At 34.6% G+C, this 20,353-nt stretch overlaps 1 protein-coding gene across 1 annotated transcript in view; it reads right to left on the bottom strand.

Annotated features, from left to right (window-relative positions):
• Positions 1-12,057: 12,057 nt before the first annotated feature.
• LOC128213628 (testis-expressed protein 2-like) overlaps positions 12,058-20,353 on the bottom strand; it is a 42,699-nt gene continuing 34,403 nt past the window's right edge. The window contains exons 8-9 of the mRNA XM_052919603.1: positions 17,867-17,987; positions 12,058-17,015 (exon numbers count right to left, since the gene is read on the bottom strand). Coding sequence (XP_052775563.1) covers positions 16,902-17,015; positions 17,867-17,987 — 235 coding nt within the window. The 3' untranslated portion in view covers positions 12,058-16,901. The remainder of the gene's footprint in view (positions 17,016-17,866; positions 17,988-20,353) is intronic.

Raw genomic sequence — 20,353 nt, 5'->3', positions numbered from 1 at the left:
CATGCGACACACGATTTGGTTCCGTCATTTCTTACAAAAGGCAAGGGTCATAACTCTTGTAAGACTTTCCGGTTATGTAAAACCAATCAAATATGCACATCAGCCCGTGCTGCTCAACATTCCTGAAATCTATGCGATCAAGAACAAATTTATATTTGTACAGTCCAATGAAGATAGATATACTTAAAGTCAGTGCCAAGACTTGTTTCATAATTTTAAAAACTAGAAATAATCTGTTGTATAGATGATTTTTCAACTTTTTAGGCTTCTGGGCTGGACCCTGATTCATAGAACGCTAATATCTCTAGAGTCGTTTTTCATGTATTATTGACAATAACATAGTAATATCACTACCATATTATACTATTTTGATATATTATAACGCGAGATTTAACAACTCAATGGTAATAACCTCCTGTTCTAGTTTTATTACATGATAGTGTTAAAGTTAGATTAAGTAAGGCATTCTTTTTAGCCTTTATACATGTGAGGATATGTACTAAATACATGGCTCGTTCTTTTGCTTTAGATAAATTATAATACGTATAAACTATTATATTATCTTCTTTTAAAAAATGTATTTTTGCTGGAACTCTTTTGTGCTTAGTGAAAATAATTGCGTATACATGAATATGCGATAATTCGTGGTTGTCATGGATATGCGCGCACTGATTCAGATGATGTTAATAGTCAAATCGGTCTTTAAATAGTTCTTAGGAGAGTGAAGCATTATTTCTTGAAAGGTGCGTGAAAACTGTTTTATTGTGACATTTGAAGCGAGAAATAATTAATTAGCGTTCTAAATATTGCCACAAGACAAGGTTTCCATGATGCTACAGACGACAGTCTTCAACAAGGGAGGTAACTACAATGTGGTGACCATAAAAAAGGAGTTCCATACGGGCATTTTATCTTCGTCCGTGGGCAAGATAAGAATTTCTAGCATGGTTAAAATATTGGATCTACTTAACTGAGGTGGGAGAAAAGGATATCTACTCTTCTACTCCCAGCAGGATTTCAATTTCGCACGAAAGACTGATTTTCTCAATCATGTCAAGCTTTCTAGATGTGATGTTTCTTAAATCAAGAAATTAAGAATTTTTTTTAGTCCATTTTAAGTGGACAAGTAGATTTTTGAATCCCTGTCTGAATTCAAATTAAGAGAATTTGAACTTCAGTAAAAAAAACTAAAAGGGAGACAAATGCAGTCTGAGAGTAATGTGAAAAAAACAGACAGAAAAACAATGTGAAGAAAAAAGAATGCGAAGAAAGACAGATACAGTCAGAAAAATATTGTAAAGAAAGACACACAAATTCAGCAAAAGGAACCTTAAGAGTTTTTTTTTAATTTGCACAGCTCGTGAAATTAACGTGTAGCTTAATGTTGAATAAAGCCCTTATTGTAACACAATTAAAGAGCTCATATGTAAGGTAATGAGTGCTAGAACTAACGAACAGTTATTTGACAGATGGTGTTCATCTAAGAAAATTTACAAAACATATGAACAAACGCCATCAGCCTGCGTTAGCTGTAGAATTCAAACAAGGCATAAATTCATATGTCAAGTCATTCTTAGATGAAAAACAAGTAGAACATTTTGGAAGAAGCTGCTACACTGGCCGATTACCCAAAATGTGCCATTTGTAAATAAATAAAAACCCACTTCCTCACATGAACAGTCGCAAGATACTTTTGGTCATAAGTTTAGCAAGTCAAGTCATGAGATGATGAGTCAAATATGCCCCCATCAAAGTCACTTGGTGAAACCAAAGGTCAGACTCCCTTATCTCAACCCACTTGTAATTATTGCAAGCTCACTTCATTCCTGAGTGCTTTACTTTGAAAAAAAATATAAAAACATGATGCTGCCAAACTCACAGGTCTTACATTTTACTGACCGTTCCAAGGCGTAACATTCCTGCTGTTTGTGGAGTTTTGTGTTGTTCTTCCATGTTTCTTGTTTTTGATTTTTGGTTTTTGTGTTCTGTGTCTTTGGCGTTTACCCAGTGCCATTAAACCGGGTTTATGTTTAAACTTTTTGCTACTGAGCTTGTTTCTGTAGTTTTTCACATAAGTATTACTACTTTAACGTCAAAACCACAATTTTGTATTGATATCTGATAACAATGCGATTGTCAATGTCACATAACCTACGTCTTACTATGTAATCGAGAATTTAGAAACATTCTTTTTTATGGTGTTGTGTCACTCAAGGGCGATACTTGCCAATGAATTCTATTAAAATATACAGGATCATCTCAATGTGTGGATAGACCCCTTTTTAGATCCCTACCCATATTCATCGTTTGTACTTCCTCGAGCTATTGAGAACAGCAATAACTTAGATGTTGACTTAGCTGAAACTTATAGGTCAGTGTTTTAATACAAAGGTTAACAAAACCCTTTCTTCTTGTCTGCCTGACTTCTAGACAGACCTTGGTAGTCGTAACAATATGAATACTCCTTTGAAAACTGTAATATTCAGTATTTCTTCAAATACATACATGCAGATGCATGTTTTGTCATATTTTGCAAATTTGTAAAGACCTCTGTCAGAAGTCACTGTCTATATGTACTTTTTTCCATTAGTTAATTTATAATATGATCCAGCTATACATAAGTGCATTTTAAGAATTCTTGCCATCCAAGAGCAACTTTATTTATCGATTTATTTTATCACCACACTGTTGTATATTGCATGTATTTTAATAGTGCTGGTTTTCATTCTCACTGTTTGGATAACTGTATAACATTTGGTTGATCATTTACTCAGTTATTGGGGTTTTGAAATTAAGTAGATAACCATGAAAGTATTTTACGGATTTTAACTACCCCCCTCCCCCTTGCAATTACAAAATTATTTCAACTTAGTTAAAAACTGTTCTTGATGTACAGGGGTATACAGTGTTCATATTTATACAAGAGGGCTATATCGCCAACCTGATTAAAATTACCAACACGTCCGTGGTTATAAAGAACTTTGCTGTTTGATTATGAAATGAATGGTTGCCGAGTGTTTTGATGGTTGTTTATGACGTTGGTCCTTGTAAAGGGAAGTCAATAGATGTTTTAAGAATGTTTAGCCCTTGTCAGCTGGTTGCTCCCAAAACCAAAAAATGTGATGATATTGACAATCGACCGTGCTATAGATTGTCAATGGTTGCTAAGGGAGTTTTTTTGTTGCTATGGATAAAGGTAGTTATTTACGAAGAAAGTTGTCGCTATGGATGTAATTGGTTGCTTAGAAAGCCATTGGTTGCTACAGAAGGCATTGGTTGAAAAGGAACTCATAGGTTTCTATTGATGAATGTCAATGGTTGCTATGGATGTAATTGGTTGCTAATAAAGTAAGCGGTTGCTTAGGAATTAATTTGTTGCTTAGGAAGTCATTGGTTGCCAAGGAAGTCAGTGGTTGCTAAGGAAGTCAGTGGGTGCTAAGGAAGTCATTGGTTTCTATGGATTGAAGTTGATGCTACAGAAGACCTTTGCTGTGAAGGAAGTCATAGTTTGCTAAGAAATTTATTGGTTGCTTAAGAAGTCATTGGTTACTAAGGATGTAAGTGGATGCTCAGTCATTATCTGGTTCTTTAGGAAGTCATTGGCTGCTAAGGAGGTCATTTGCTGCCAAGGAGGTCATTGGTTGCTAAAGAAATAAGTGTAAATAGCTGCCATAAAGGTAATTGGTTACTAAGGAAGTAAGAGGTCTGTAATGAAGTCATTGCTTGATAAAGAGGTTATTGGTTGCTTAAGAAAAATGGGTTTTCAAATGATGTAATAGTTTGCTCTGGAAACCATTAGTTGCTTAGCCAGTGAATTGGTGATATGCAAGTCAATGGTTGCTAAGGAAGTCATTGGTTGTCATAGATGTTGGTAGTTATTAAATACTACTTGAGGCTACATCCAAAATAACAAGGGTCTTGGTCTTGAGGGGGGGGGGGGGGGGGCTTTGACCTAAGGGGCATAGTTTGAATAATCTTGGTAAATGACAGCTAAATGAGGCTACATACCAAAATGCTTATAAACCAATTTCACAATATATCAGTGAAACCACAATCCTAATTGTATAGCTTGTACGGGGAATCAAACCATTGACCCTGTTCCGTCTGCATCGCAATGATCCAGGCTTACTAAGAGGCCAAAAAGATACCCCACGGATGATTGGTTTATGAACGTTTTGTATGCTGGTCTTGTTTGAAGTGTGAAGGTGTTGTAGTGTTTCTGTGTGTGTGTTCTTGGTTTTGTGATAATTAAACATTGATTCTTGAACCATAATAATTATTTTCAATCATTTGGTTTTGTAAGCAATCATTGTTAATCACGTGTATATATTACTGATTTCATACTTAATTTTTGGGACAATGCATCCGAGAATAGGTTTGTAGTTTAATTTAAGGTAGCGTGTCCGAGCTAGCTAGGGAAGAAACGTTACACATATTTATTACATGGAAATTCATATAGATGGTTACCGAGGTCCTTCTCTTCACATTTTATGTACTAAAGGCTAACTCATTATGAAGTATCAACCCGGGGCTGGTGACCTTAAGATACAATGTTAAAACGACTTAATGTTGTTTTTGAAGCACCACCTTTGAAAACTAAGATCTCCACTTAAACAGGAGCTTGAAGAGTCCAATATTGGGAGGGTCTAGAGTAGTTTTTGCTTTAGCATTATAAAAAAAGATAACTCTGCAATGAAGTGCCCCATAGTTTTAATTCTTTCTAGGTGCACAACTGCGCATCACTATCCATCTATGTTCCAACTTTAAGTAGTTTTCAGTAGGTGCCATGAAAACAAGAGCGATAGTAAGACAGTGCAATTGACTATGCCGCTTTGACTTAGAAGTGAATACAAAAACGATGTAATTTGTGCCTGTCAAAAGCAATAAAAAAAAATCAAATTAAAAAGTGAACAAGAATTGCGATGATTGGCAGAAGGGATTCAGTTTCAACTGCTTTCTTCTATTTTTTGTAAAGTCCTCAATAAACTCTTTCTACATATCAAGTTTGGTCAAAGTATGTCAACAATAACTAAAGTTATTCAGTACCAAAGAGTAATCTATTTTAAGTAACAGTGACCTTGACCCTAGGGGGCCAAAACGCAATCCTATGAGAGCTCAGCATCAACTTTTCCTATATACCAAGTTTGGTCACACTATGTCAACCCTTACTTGAGTTATTCAGTACTAACCATATTTCTATTTTTAGTAACAGTGACCTTGACCTAGACCATAACTCTTGGGGCCCAAAACACAATCTCAGGAAAGGTCTCTATAAATTCTCCCTATATACCAAGTTTGGTCACAATATGTAGACCCTTACTTAAGTTATTCAATACCAACCATTTTTCTATTTGACCTTGATCCTAGAGGCCTCAAACGCATTCCCATGAAAGGTCTCCATAAACACTTCATATATACCAAGTTTGTTCACTTTATGTCAAACCTAGCAAAAATTATTTGATACATACATGTAAGGTGACTTTGACGCTGCCCTCCCAGCAGCCTGCCCGAACAATGACACAAGTCATTCTAATAACTTGTTTTCCCTTTATGAAAACCTGGTTAAGAATATAAAAATGTGCCTGTCAAAAGAAATTAAAAGAATAATTAAAAAAAATCAATCAAGGGCCATAATTTGTATTTAGGCTTAAAATGGAGTTATGTAACCTTTTTGTAAGATGGCTATCATTAATTGTGCGAAGTATTAAGAGCATTGAATAAAGGGTATGGAAGTTTTTTTTATCAAAATCCCAACTTGCCCTTAAACTTTAACCTGCCCTAAAACTTTAACCTAAGTTCCTAAGTCAATCAGAGGCCATAACTTGTATAAAGGATAATATGGAGTTCTGTAACCTCATTGTGTGATAGTCCTGAAGTATTAAGTCAATTGAATGAAGGGTATAGAAGGGTATAGAAGTAAAACTTTAACGGATGTCAATCAGGGGCCATAACTTGTATAAAGGATAATATGAAGTTATGTAACCTCATTGTGTGATGGTCCTGAAGAACTGTGTGAAGTATTAACACGGTGGTGCTCTCATTCCTCCTTGCTGTTTCCCATCTAACTCCGAGCCTCCATCTTTACAATGAGTTCCTGTCTGTATTGTTCGAACAACCGCAGTTTTACTGATGTAGATCAGATAATTTTTGTTCAGACTGAACCAAATAAAAGATCCAGCGTTACCTGAAATGTATAAACAATATGCTTTAAATGTGGAAATATATATAAACTAATTGTGATGTGCCTATTTTATTGTTTTATATCACATCAAAATAGGCATGAAATTTAAAATAATCACCACAAACGGGCCGCAAACTACAGAGATGTTTTATTCGCCGTCAGTCCAGATTATAATTTATAAGTAAAACTATCTGATTTTTGAAGAAATGTATGTATGATTCTGTATTGATCTGCATATTTAAAAGTAATCAAACTTATAATGGCAGACTTTCTCTAAAATTATTCCATAGACTATCTTTCAACTCCTCATTAAATATGATTGCTAAATATTTAGTGATTTAGGTGTGCGTTATAATGCAAAATTTATTGATACAACTTAAATAAAAACTAAACACTATACATTCTGACTTCACGAATAGAAAATGCTTATATAACGATGAGTTTGTAAACCGCACTCTACTTTCAAACATAAACTAAAATGACCGTGTACTTTATCATCCTCAAATGCCAGTGTACTTTATCAATTTAGTTTTAGTTCATTTTTACCTTTGAAATAACTAGAAGTTAAACAATACACGCTGAAAACTATAAAATACATAAAACTTTCTTAAAATAAGATTTGTGTATGAATTATTTACGGCTTACATGAGGTAAACCGATAGATTTGTCAAAAGCCGTGTTAGATTTCAACTCTGAGAAATCAGTTGGTCAAGATTTTCAGGAAAACTTTAGGATATTAGAGAAAGTTCTTTATTACCGTGGATAGAGCTCTTAAATGCGGGGTTTATGGTCTTTATTTCACAAAAATTCTCCAAATATTAAGAAAGTTATCTTTAAAAACCTTACCTGAATCAAGACCTGTTGACATTTGTTACCGTGCACTTTACCAAATAAGTCACGTGGGTTCTCCACCGTGATTAAGTCAATTAAACGAAGGGTATTGAAGTTATCAGTGAAAATCCCAACTTGCCCTAAAACTTTAACCGGACGCTAACGCTGGGGCGAGTAGTAAAGCCCTCCTTATTCTTCGAATAGTCGTGCATTTTAACAAGAGGCCCAACTACTGGCATGGCTCTTGTGGTCATTTTCAATCAAGAGCATGTATGTATGGGCAACAAACATATAGTTCACGTTTTGGGTTTGGGTAAGCTGGAAACGTTGCACATTCAACATCTGAGGACATAAAGTGTTGTAAGCAGATTAGTTGCATGAACTATTTTAATATGTGCCAAGTAAAGGTCATCTGAAGAAAAAAAAATGCTTTCAAAACTGTACTCATGGTCAAAATTTCATTTCTGTAGCTTTAAAAATAAGTTGGTCAAAGTCAAGGTCATCCGAGGACAACATTGATGCTCGTTTGAAAAACTGTACACATGGTCCAAATTTCATTGCTGTAGCTTTAAAAATAAAAAAGTAAGTCAAAAGGGGTGGCCCCAGGGGCATAATTTCAACTGTTTTGCTAGACGGTCATCATATTATGCTCCACAACAAATATCAAAGGTATGGGCCTTGTGGTTTAAAACAAAAAGATTTTGAAAATATTTCTTAAATAAGTCTCTAGGAAACTTGTGACCCCTGGGGCAGTGCCAGTTTTGACCCAAGGGGCATAATTTGAACAACCATGGTGGTGGACCACTAAATTAAGCCTTGTTCAAAATAGCAAGGATCTGCATAGCTGTTTCGGACAAAAAGGTTTTTAACATTTCCCAAAATAAGTATACCAAACCTGTGAACCCCGGGGGATGGCCAGTAATGACCCCAGGGGTATATTTTGAACAAACATTCACAACCAATTGTGTTTAGATGGATGCGTGAACGACAGACGCTTTGGCCAATAGAGCTAAAAATGGCCTTTCAACAAGAACAAGGATGAGTAATTCACAAAATCAACTGTAGAACCAAAAAGCAAGTTATCTCCCTTTAATCCTAGACTTGACTTTACATGTAAACTTGGCTTAAAATAAACTTCTCTCATGTAGACTTGGCTAAAAATAGACATAGCTAAAAATAGCATTTTTTTTCTTTCAAGGCCTATAATCTAGGCATGCATGGACGGATCTGTCTGGTTTTCGCAAGGAACCAAGCTCTGATGGATATCTAAATACTGTACAAGTTTTATACAGATACATTCAAACTAAAGACTGTATCGTGTTCACAAGCAATTGTTTACAGACGCACTGAGGCAAGCATGGACGCACATACGACGTACACATTACCACCGCATAAGCTCTTCTGGCCTGTGGCCAGTAGAGCTAAAAAAGGGATCAAGGGGAGTTCACTCTGAAATAAAGTGCCCCAGAGTTATAATTCTTGCCAGATTCACAACTTGAAAGTTTGAATTACCAGGGTATTAAAATAAACATGATGAGATTAATATGCAATAAAGTGCCCCAGAGTTATAAATCTTGCCATGTGTACAATTTCACATCTCTATCTATCTCCCTTTCAGTACAAGGGGAGACAAAAATAAAGTAGACATGCTTTTCAGTGAAAACTGTATGTGCCAACATTAATGGTAGCATAATAGGTACAATTTTCTGCCTTACTGCGCATGTTATCAATATCAGCTAGAAGAGATAAATAAGGTTATATATAATAAATCTCAATTTTCTTTCTTTAAAACTAGAACTTAACACTTTATTCTCATGAACATTTATTTTTCAAAACATCATCACAAAATCTTCCAACATTATAAATAAAAGTACAAACTATTTGTTCTCACCCCTTAAAGCAAGGCATTTTAACACAGTAACAATATTGAACATATTTCTTAAATAAAGCAGCTTACACTTGCCAAAATGGAAACTCATAATTAACAATGAGACATTGTATGTTTTCAAGCGAACAAAAATCATTATAAACATGTTGAAGTGCAAACAAAAAGTAACTTTAAACAACAAAAAAACAATATATAGTATACATATAAATCTTACATTTAAAAATTAAATCAAAGGGCCTTATACAACATTACATACATGACTGTAGTGGGAGATATACATGTTCATTACATAGGCACCGAACCTGCCCATACACCTATACGCCTGTGTATTCAGGTGTAACCTACCCATACACCTGTGTGTTCAGCTGTAACCTGCCCATAAACCTGTTTGTTCAGCTGTAACCTGCCCATACACCCATACACCTGTGTATTCAGCTGTAACCTGCCCATAAACCTGTGTGTTCAGCTGTAACCTGCCCATACACCTGTGTATTCAGCTGTAACCTACACATACACCTGTGTGTTCAGCTGTAACCTACCCATACACCTGTGTATTCAGCTGTAACCTGCCCATAAACCTGTGTGTTCAGCTGTAACCTGCCCATACACCTGTGTATTCAGCTGTAACCTACACATACACCTGTGTGTTCAGCTGTAACCTACCCATACACCTGTGTATTCAGCTGTAACCTGCCCATAAACCTGTGTGTTCAGCTGTAACCTGCCCATACACCTGTGTATTCAGCTGTAACCTACACATACACCTGTGTGTTCAGCTGTAACCTACGCATACACCTGTGTATTCAGCTGTAACCTGCCCATACACCTGTGAGTTCAGCTGTAACCTGCCAATACACCCTCGGTTTCATCACACAATGTCTATCAAAATACCATTCATGAAGTATAAATTTAAAGTTTGTGGGTTTTTTATATTTTGATACCAACTTTATAACAGGTGATAGTATTTTTGCAAACACATAAAAGAATGACAGAGATTTTATTATTAATAAAATAGCTACAACTATGTCACTGAAAACATAGCTTAAGGTATAGATAGAGTTAACTATAAATAATATTAATTATTTTACATTAAGAATCAGAAACTGTTTTAAAATAATTTTGATCACTTGAATTCAGCATAGAACACCATTTTGAGTGAGTAATTAGGAAATATTTCCCGTGGAAGAGTCCATGAACCAGGTTACAATAAGAACCTATAAGGATACCCTGATGAACAATGGAGGAAAACTAGAGCTGGCACAGGAGTGACAACAGCCCCGAATGCTGCATTGACACCGGAAAGGCAAACTGGTTCTTTGAAAGGGGCCATAACTCGAAGGTTATTGTACACTGCATTTCCATTTATCATGCTTAACCAAAGTACATGTATGTTGTTTCATTAAAATCAATTGAGTAATTTAGAAGTTACTCTGCTGTGAAAGGTTTTTCTTTTACACTGCACTTCCTCTCATTACTGCTTTACCGTTGTATGAAGTTTAATTAAATTCCATCAAGTAGTTTTGAAGTTATGCTCCGAACAAGCAAAAGTAACAAAGGGCAGTAACTTTGTAATGGTCCTTGTACACTGCACTTCCTGTCATTGTGCTTCACCATTGTATGAAGTTTCATAAATCTCCATTCAGTAGTTCTCAAGTTCTGCTCGTGACACGAAAATGTACTAAAGTGCAATAACTATGTAATTAGCTAAAATAGAGTTAATAATTTACATTGCACTTCCTCTAATTGTGCTTTACCAATACATGAAGTTTAATTAAATTCCATCCAGTTGATTAAAAGTTAAAAGAAAATGCAATGGACCAACCAAACTTCATTTGTCGTGGTATAAAAATTGGTTTATTGTTTTTTTAGGCTATGAAATATTTCTGCATTAGGACACAGGATTGTACGCATGGTCCAGTTCACAAATTATGACATTTCTGTTGTTAACAAAAAATTATTTGTTTAATTTGAACAGCTAAATGTGAATAATGACAATAACATAATCAGTGGTACACTATCTGTATATATAATAATGGAAATATTCATTTTCAATTGTATTAAATCAATATTAAACTCTTCACCTAAAGTTTAGCATTAGTGATAACATACATTTGAATAATCCCAAGTCACTTAGTCAAAAAATTAAAATAATGTTTTACCCATTTAGAGGTACAGCATTTTTTATTAGGGAGATACAGTATATGTATAAAAGTAAAGCTTTTTTATTTGGCAATTATGGTACATGTAAGTCCATTGTGCACATTATTAGACACTTTGCCGAATCTGACACTTGATCAAATGATATTATAGGTCTACTATTATCTAATATTATACCTCACATAATTTTGTCCCTTCTTTGTATATATAAACTTGATCGGTCCGTATATCACTCTATTTTGATGAAAATCTAGTTCAATGATGTCAGCGGTCCATATTATATTTTATATTTTTGGCCAGTACGGACCATGCCAAAAATGTAATATGGACCGCTGACGTCATACAATTGGTAAGTGCGGCTTGCTATTTTCACAACGGGAAAATTTGTCGCAAGTAAACATTATTAGGTTTGTTCAATAAAAAACATTTAAATCGCCTTAAAAATATTGAATTGTAATGAAAAGTGTTCGGTATAATATAAGAAATATAACACACCACTTCGGGCCATATGGCATTATAAGGATCGGTCAGTCAGCCCCCAAAGGTGAATGGAACTCGGCTGACGCCTTGGTCCATATACACCTTCGGTGGCTGACTGGCCGGTCCTTATAATGTCATATGACCCTCAGTAGTGTGTTATATTTCTTAAATGGTGGATGTATTAAGTATGACATTTGATCGAACACAATGTCTTTCATGTAATATGGATAGTTAACACAGAACCCATGCTTTTCGGCATTCTACTTTTTAGCTCTGATGATAATGTGTCAATTTTGTTTTGTCCCACTTCATAAGTATCTGTATTCATGATACTAAATAATAGTCTTCATTTGAAGGAATGTGAGGTAAAAGTAATACTTTTTTATAAAAATAAATAAATCGCATTTTCATTACAAAGGACAACACAATAAAGCAGAATATCAAGCCATAGGAAGTCATATATGTACATATTATTGCACTCACAAGCATAAACAATAAAAACATAACGACAACACGTAACTGTAAAGGTTATCTTTAATAATATAACTATGTTCAAGAAAACAAAATAACCAAACTTGATTCACAAATAACAATTAATAACATGATAATGCACAAAATAGAAATAACACAAACTTAAAAGGTCCAATAAACTATACAATAATAACTAGGGCCATCACAGGAGTGATAAGGGCCCTCATTGATAGCATATTAAAATGGGGGTGAAATTTGAAAGCAAGAAGAAGGAGATTGGGCTATCAACTAAACAGCTTTACTATAATGAAGCAACAGTTCAGGATAAAGTATATAACCAAGAATCTGCCTGTCAATTGTCATCAACAGTTCAGGATAAAGTATATAACCAAGAATCTGTCTGTCAATTGTCATCAACAGTTCAGGATAAAGTATATAACCAAGAATCTGTCTGTCAATTGTCATCAACAGTTCAGGATAAAGTATATAACCAAGAATCTGTCTGTCAATTGTCATCAACAGTTCAGGATTTCAAAGTATACAAAGGGCAATAAATCTGACATTACTAAAGCATGAATTACATTACTTGTCAAAAAAGAGCGTAGTATTACTGTGAGCATGTAGAACAAGTTGGAACTAAATATCTTATACAGTTTTTGGCAATCACCTAGAAAAATCTGGGACCTTTGCATGAAGGATTATATATTCTATAAAATATAATCGCAGCTTTATATGATGACAAAAAGATGTTGGAGAAATACAATGGCTTTTATACTGAAGAAGATATGTTGACCTGTTATGGGACAATACACTACAATAACTTGAAATGTTTCAATTTTGAAAGTCTCTCCTTAATGTGAGCATGTTTGAAGAAATGTTGTATAAAAGTGCAGGCATAAGAAACTAGATATACGCCATAAGATACAGACACTTTTCACCTTTGTCACAAAAGCGAGGGCAATTATTCTGTCCATGGTCAATCAATGTGCATTAATGTAACCAGTTGCATAACGAAGAACCGGGGGCATAAAACGGAAATACCAAACTTTCCACCTCGACATAAACTGACATACCATATTTTATCTGTATAGTTAAAATTGAACTTAAGATATGGTGTAAAACTTTTTTTCTATTTTAAGTTATGTAGTGACCTTCACCTTTACCCACAACTTCACAAGCACACTAATATGATATGCATACATCTTTGTGAAGGTTTATAACTCTAATTCAAACTTCTAAAGATAAGTGCATGGTTTAATATTTCTCTCAAGTATCATGATTCACCCTAATTTACCTACTAAGAAAGTGGTGACACAAGATTCCACACTTCATATGCAATTTTTAATTAAGTTAAGGACCATAACTCTACTTTTGGCGGAGGCAGCCACAGGCTATAACCCCAAGTTCACAACTTAACATCGTTGTTAACATTACCTCAAAGTATTATAACTCCAGCTCAAACACTATTAGAGATACACATGACACAATATTGCACATAGGCTAAAGGCTATAACTAAGTTAAGGGCCATAACTCTGCATTTACTGGAGATATATACACACAAAAATCCCATGTGCACAACTTCACAAGCAGCTTAATATTCCTGTACAGTTTCATGACTCTGGCTAATATACTTTTGGAGATACATAAAAAAAATTATGACACACAGACATTTATGGTGAGGTTTCCTGGTAAGCTTATTTTTCAGCTGTTCATAATATAGGAAACTGTACAAAAGTCCCTAGCCCTTGTGTCAGTAAAACCCATAAACCCTAGGTGTTGGTGCCGACTGCCTGACAACCATGCCAAAAGTTATATGCCCCATTCCGTTAAAGTAGATGCATAATTATCACACAAATTTTTGAACATTTAATTATTTCTCAAACCTTGTTTACACTAACACACACATTGGAAATAGCAAGTTAACAAATTAACTAACATGGAATGGATACAACAAAAGCAAATATATATAATTGGCCTGTTTAACAAAATTGATATAGGCAACAATATATTTTTTAAATATAATAAAAAGTATAAGAAATTTCTACTAAACAGTAAAAGTATGTGTAACACAATGAAAATTTAGCTTAGAGCTGCAGATTTTCATATTTCCGTTCGGAAATTAATGTTTTATGACTTAACAGTTTAAGGAAAATGCATAAAACGTCAATTTTTTAACTTAAATTATATAAATATCGATGTAACTTTTTGTCAGCAGTCTAATATTACTGGTTTACATGCATTTTTGCAAAAATTGGCTTGTTCCAAGACAAAAAATAAAAAAGTTGTCAAAACGTTCAATCTGTGAGAGTGCAGCTTTAATTTATGGAATACCCAAATCCTTATTAAAATTACATTTGATACAAGCTTTCCAACTGATTCATATCACATATAACTTAACCTAAATAGGTCATCATCTGGAAAAAGCCTGCTAAGGCACACAACATTGAAATATGATTGGATAATGGAGACATAACAGCATTGATGTCAATATTTAGACTTCGACTCAAAATTGAATTTGCAAAATTGTGTATATTCTTATTATGTCCCTTTTAGTATGTATACAATGAAATATGATTTTATGTTAACACATTACTTTTATATTATATTCACAATAATTTATATTTATACTTTTGTAACATGTATACATAAACTATATTTAGATAATTTAGGGTTAGAAATTCATTTTGTAGGAAATGTTCAGAACCTTGAACAAAAAAAGATAAGTAATCTTATTTGCATGAATGCCTAGCGGTCCAGAATCTCCAAGATACGTATCCACGTAACTTTTCATCACATATTACTTTTAATGTTGTTTCTCCTGTTGGCAACAATATTGCAGATGCACTTGAATGTATATTGGTAGGGAAAACAATACAATTTTAGGATAGTACCAAAATTTGAGCCAGAGGGAAATAAAAATACATGTTATAAATATGTTCATTGAATTTAACCCCCCAGGAAGACAACAATATTTAATTACTACTTAGAATGATCATTCTATATAATTATTCCCTAGTTTTCCTCACCAATTTATTTTAAGGAAAAATCCCCATGAAGTCCTTTATTTTATTTATATATATTTATTTGTTGCAACTGCTGCAAACTTTCTGAAATTGTTGCTTAAGCATTGATGGAACTTTTTATACAATTGGCTGCGTGTGGTCAACTAATCAATTGGCCGCGTGTGGTCAACTTAACGAAGTCTTATACAATTGGCCGGGTGTGGTCAACTTAACCAAGTCTTATACAATTGGCCAGGTGTGGTCACCTTAACCAAGTCTTATACAATTGGCCGCGTGTGGTCAACTTAACCAAGTCTTGTACAATTGGCTGCGTGTGGTCAACTTAACCAAGTCTTATACAAATGGCCGCATGTGGTCAACTTAACCAAGTCTTATACAATTGGCCGCGTATGGTCAACTTAACCAAGTCTTATACAATTGGCTGCGTGTGGTCAACTTAACCAAGTCTTATACAATTGGCAGGGTGTGGTCAACTTAACCAAGTCTTATACAATTGGCCAGGTGTGGTCACCTTAACCAAGTCTTATACAATTGGCCGCGTGTGGTCAACTTAACCAAGTCTTGTACAATTGGCTGCGTGTGGTCAACTTAACCAAGTCTTATACAATTGGCCGCGTGTGGTCAACTTAACCAAGTCTTATACAATTGGCCGCGTGTGGTCAACTTAACCAAGTCTTATACAATTGGCCGCGTATGGTCAACTTAACCAAGTCTTATACAATTGGCTGCGTGTGGTCAACTTAACCAAGTCTTATACAATTGGCAGGGTGTGGTCAACTTAACCAAGTCTTATACAATTGGCCGAGTGTGGTCAACTTAACCAAGTTTTATAAAATTGGCGGCTGATCAACACTTATGAGTTCAATGCATACTAGAATAAAAAATAAGTAACAGATTTTCAATAATGCAACGGTAAACAAATACAACAGTTTTATCATATAACAGCATAAGAAAACTAAGATGGAAGATAACAAATGAATATGGCAGACATATTAATTTAATGGCTAAGATTGGAGTTATTTAACCAAGAAGACAAGCATAAATAAGCACAAGAGCACTGCAAGTTGACCCTTATCTGTTTACTCAGCTGGTGAAGGGTCATAACTCAATAATAATTGCAGCTAGAGTTATGGGCTTAACTAAACAATGCGTTTTGTTACTGGTAACATGGTTGTGTAATGAGTTTCATGTCAATGTCTTAAATGTTTTTTAAGATTATGTCCAAGATTTTGACTTTGGCAAGCAGACAATGACATCAACGACACCAAGGCTATGACAAACCTTGATTTTATTTTTTTTAAAAACCAGTCAATCTCACAATGAACATATGCTATGGGTAAAAGCAATCTAATTAAAGGGTTAAATATATAATCACAGAAATATCCAAATGAACACTGACAAAGAACTTACTATGTACCATTTACTTACAATAAAATGGAAGCCAATGCAAACTAAAATAAGATTTCAACAACATGTAAATAAACTTAAACAAATCATATAATATCCAAATTTAACACCAAAGATAAGGCAAGCTTTAATCCCCCTCCCCTCGCCTTCCAGTGAATAAATACTAAAATATATCATAGCAGACAAAGTGACATCTCATTCATTCTGGAATAATCAAAAGCTTCCAAAAATGCCTGGTCACATTAAGGATTTTACATATTTGGCAGGGAAAAGTACGAGACAAAATGTGTAATAAACTGGCGGGCCACCCAACTTATTTTCTCAGAATGCTTCTGACATTACATATGTTCATTATAATTTTAAGCTTAGTCCAAACTTTCCTTCACATTTGGCTTACTTGAGCCATATTCCATAGGTTTGTATAATTTTCAAATCAGTCACTTTTATTTTCTCTTCATATTATCACACCTCATGGCCGGACTCTGTCTGGTGCATGGGGACACTAGATTCCATATCACTCCCCGCAGACAGTATGGGCACAACCAGATCATCCATGTTTGGCATTACCAACACGTGCTGAAATAAATCACAGAAAATAATGACATGCTTTACTGAGTACTAAAATGTGAAAACACATTCATGATGGTTATTTTCTAAAATGTTAAAATAAAATATAATAAAACATAGTCAGAACTTTTTTCAATTCATAATGATGATAGATAGAAACATTGAATGCCTTTGACATAATAACTGTAGCTTTCCTATTTTTGACCATCCAGCATCAAAGAAACAGTAATGGAAATAGTACTGAATGAGTATTCTCCTTATGGGGTTGGAGGAGGAGCAAAAACATGTGGATTAGTTAACACTAATCTACTTCAGCTTAACCGAGTATACAGCTGCTAGTTGATATAAATAACTCTTTAGTCAGTTTCCTGGGTCAAAACCAGTAATCATAGTGTCCATTTTGAAATGCCAAGCAGATGCTCCGCTAGCCAGGTTCCAATCAATGACGTCTTGGGTGGGAGGTGGACACCTTTACCACTTGACTACTTTTACCACCAACACCAGGTTTATAACACCATATATAACACAGAGTTGAATAAGAAGTTAATGGACAACCTGTAACACCTGATTTTGATAATGGAACTAAAGACATCTGTCTGTCTAAAAAGAATATGAGAAGCAGACTCCACGTCTGTTTTTCTGTTTATCAAGTGGCAAAACTCAACAAATATTTAAGTCAGAGTTATGGGCCATGCTTCATATGTGTGTATTGTCTCTTTTGAATATTTGCATGTTTATGTGATTATCTTCATAACTTTACATGTGATGGTGCTTGCTATGACAACATCTCGTAAAGGATTTCTTTGAAAAATGTACAATATATCTTCATCAAATAGATTTTCTGACGGACCAATTTTTACCTGAAACTCGAGTGCGAGTTTTTTCTCTATCCATTCTGTTATATGGCTCATGGTTACTTCCCGCTCACCCACCTTTGGTTTCGCCACCAGCCACAGTTGAGGATTACCACGGAAACCATACCTTCCAAATAAAGAAAGTATGCTATCATAACAACATAATAGCAAGAGGGCCATCATGGCCCTTAATCACTCACCTGAAATATGTGAAGAAAAACACTAACATACATTGATTGTTAGGTAGTAAGTACAATTGAGGTAGTTGTCAGTCTATACTTTTATCTTTGAGTTCTCTTATATGAGATCTATTTAAGGAATAAATTGCGGGGTTGATGTCATTATCGGGGTATGAACGCAATTTGGCTGGACTAAGTGTGTGGAGTCCGAAGGACTCCACGCGTACTTTGACCAGCCCAATTGCGTTCATATCGTCGATAATGACATCAACCCCGCAATTCATTCCTTATATTTACACCATTATTTTATTCAAGAAATGTTCTCGGATTACCTTTCAGCAATCCTTTCTTACCCATTCTGTAAATAGGACAACCCGACTGTTACCGGAAACATTTTTTCAAATGACGTCACAAAAACGCGGGAAAAGATCAACCACTTGAAATCACTTTTAAGCGTAAAACTGAAACACTTTTGGCAACAAAATGTTTAAAATATAATAACTTAGCTCTTTCTAAAATGTTGATTTATGTTTTACGGGACCTGCTGACACAATACAAACACTAACAAGATCAATAGTTTTCATGTATATTGTTATGCGATGAATCGCGATCCAAACATATTTGAAGATGTTGCGTTCATCGATTGATGAACACAATTGCCGAAAGGCAGTTCATTTAAGGAATGGAAGTTGAGGTGTAAATATTAGTATATGAAGTTTGAAGTCAATACCTCAAAGACATTTTGAGGTATGCTCCAGACAAAAAATAAGTATGAAAATCATCAAAGGACAAATACTAAAAAAACAAACTGTAGCAAGAGTTATGGTTCCTACAAATTGAATTTCTACTCAATGAGATTTATCTGTATATTAACTATAAAGTCAATATCTCAAAGACTTTTTGAGTTAAAAAATAAGAATGAAAATCAGCAAATGGCAATAACTAAAAAACTTCTCCACCCAGAGTTATGGTTCCTGTGCACTGCACCTCTAACTTAATGAGATCTACCTGTATATGAAGTTTGAAGTCAATACCTCAAAGACTTAGTTATGCTCCAAACAAACAATAAGAAGGGTGATTACTCAAAATATATTGCAGCCAGAGTGATGGTTCCTGTGCACTACACTTCTCCTCAAAGATATTTAATTGTATATAAGTTTGAAGTCAATACCTCAAAGACTTTTGGAGTTATGCTCTTGACAAGGTTGCCTAGACACACATGCACACGCACACGCACACACACACACACACACACACACTAATGCAAACATGCCTTCCATATATCACGATATCCTCTTTGCCTTATGGTGGGGGATAAATACAGTAAGTCATCCATTTTTAGTTGTTGTTGAGACGCCTTATTGTATTTTTGTAGATGGTCACCCAAAAAGCTTCCTGTGAAGTTTCAATAAATCTGACTCAGTAGTTTCAGAGAAGATGTTTTTTAAAGCAAAACAGGAAGTCAGCCATTTTGATGCTGTTGTTGAAGTAGGTCAATTGTAACGTCTTGTTGTAATTTTGAAGAAGCTTCCTGTGAAGTTTCATTGAAATGGCCTTATGGTTTCAGAATAGATGTCTTTCAAGCAATTGTTGAGGGAAGTATGGACAGCCGGATGCTGGATGAAGACTTATCCTAATACCTAACAAAATCTATAATTTCTCTTTCACAAGGAAGGATCTAATCAATATTTACATCATCAAAGAAGCTTTCTTTGATCAATAATCAGAAATTGTCTGTTACAGACATGCAATGCTATTACATAGAAATTACCAGTATTTATGTTTGTTATGCTACACTATTCATTAACATTATTAAAAGTGTATCCATAATTTTATAAAAGGCATCAGATCTGTTAAGACTTTTACTATTAGTTTTTAAGTGAAATATTGTTAAAGCTTGAATTTGCAAGATATTTATTTTTCAGCATTTCATATAAAAGCAAGATAAATCACATTTTGAAATTTAGTTTTTTACTGTCTTGTGCTAATCATCGTCTTCAAATTTGTGTAACCTAAACAGTGATCGAAATTAACGCAAGCCCGCAAGCCCTGCACTGGTAAAATGTCTCCCGGCTTGCTCAAATTCTGAATTTTATATAGCAGGGCTTGTTCAAAAATTTGATGCCAAGCGAAAGTATAAGAATTCAGGCTTGTTCATCCAAAAGTCTAATTTCAATGATAGCCTAAGAATAGTACAAAAGGGCACATACTCACAGAAATGGCAACTGAGGCATTGTTTTATAGCAAAATAAACCAAACTTTTGATGTTGAAATGTAATCAGGAAAAGCCTTTTTTAAATGGCAATAGAATCTC

Source organism: Mya arenaria, chromosome 2, assembly GCF_026914265.1.
Source record: "Mya arenaria isolate MELC-2E11 chromosome 2, ASM2691426v1".
NCBI lineage: Eukaryota > Metazoa > Mollusca > Bivalvia > Myida > Myidae > Mya > Mya arenaria.
The sequence above is the reverse complement of the archived record's forward strand: the minus strand, read 5'-3'. Positions and strand labels throughout refer to the sequence as shown.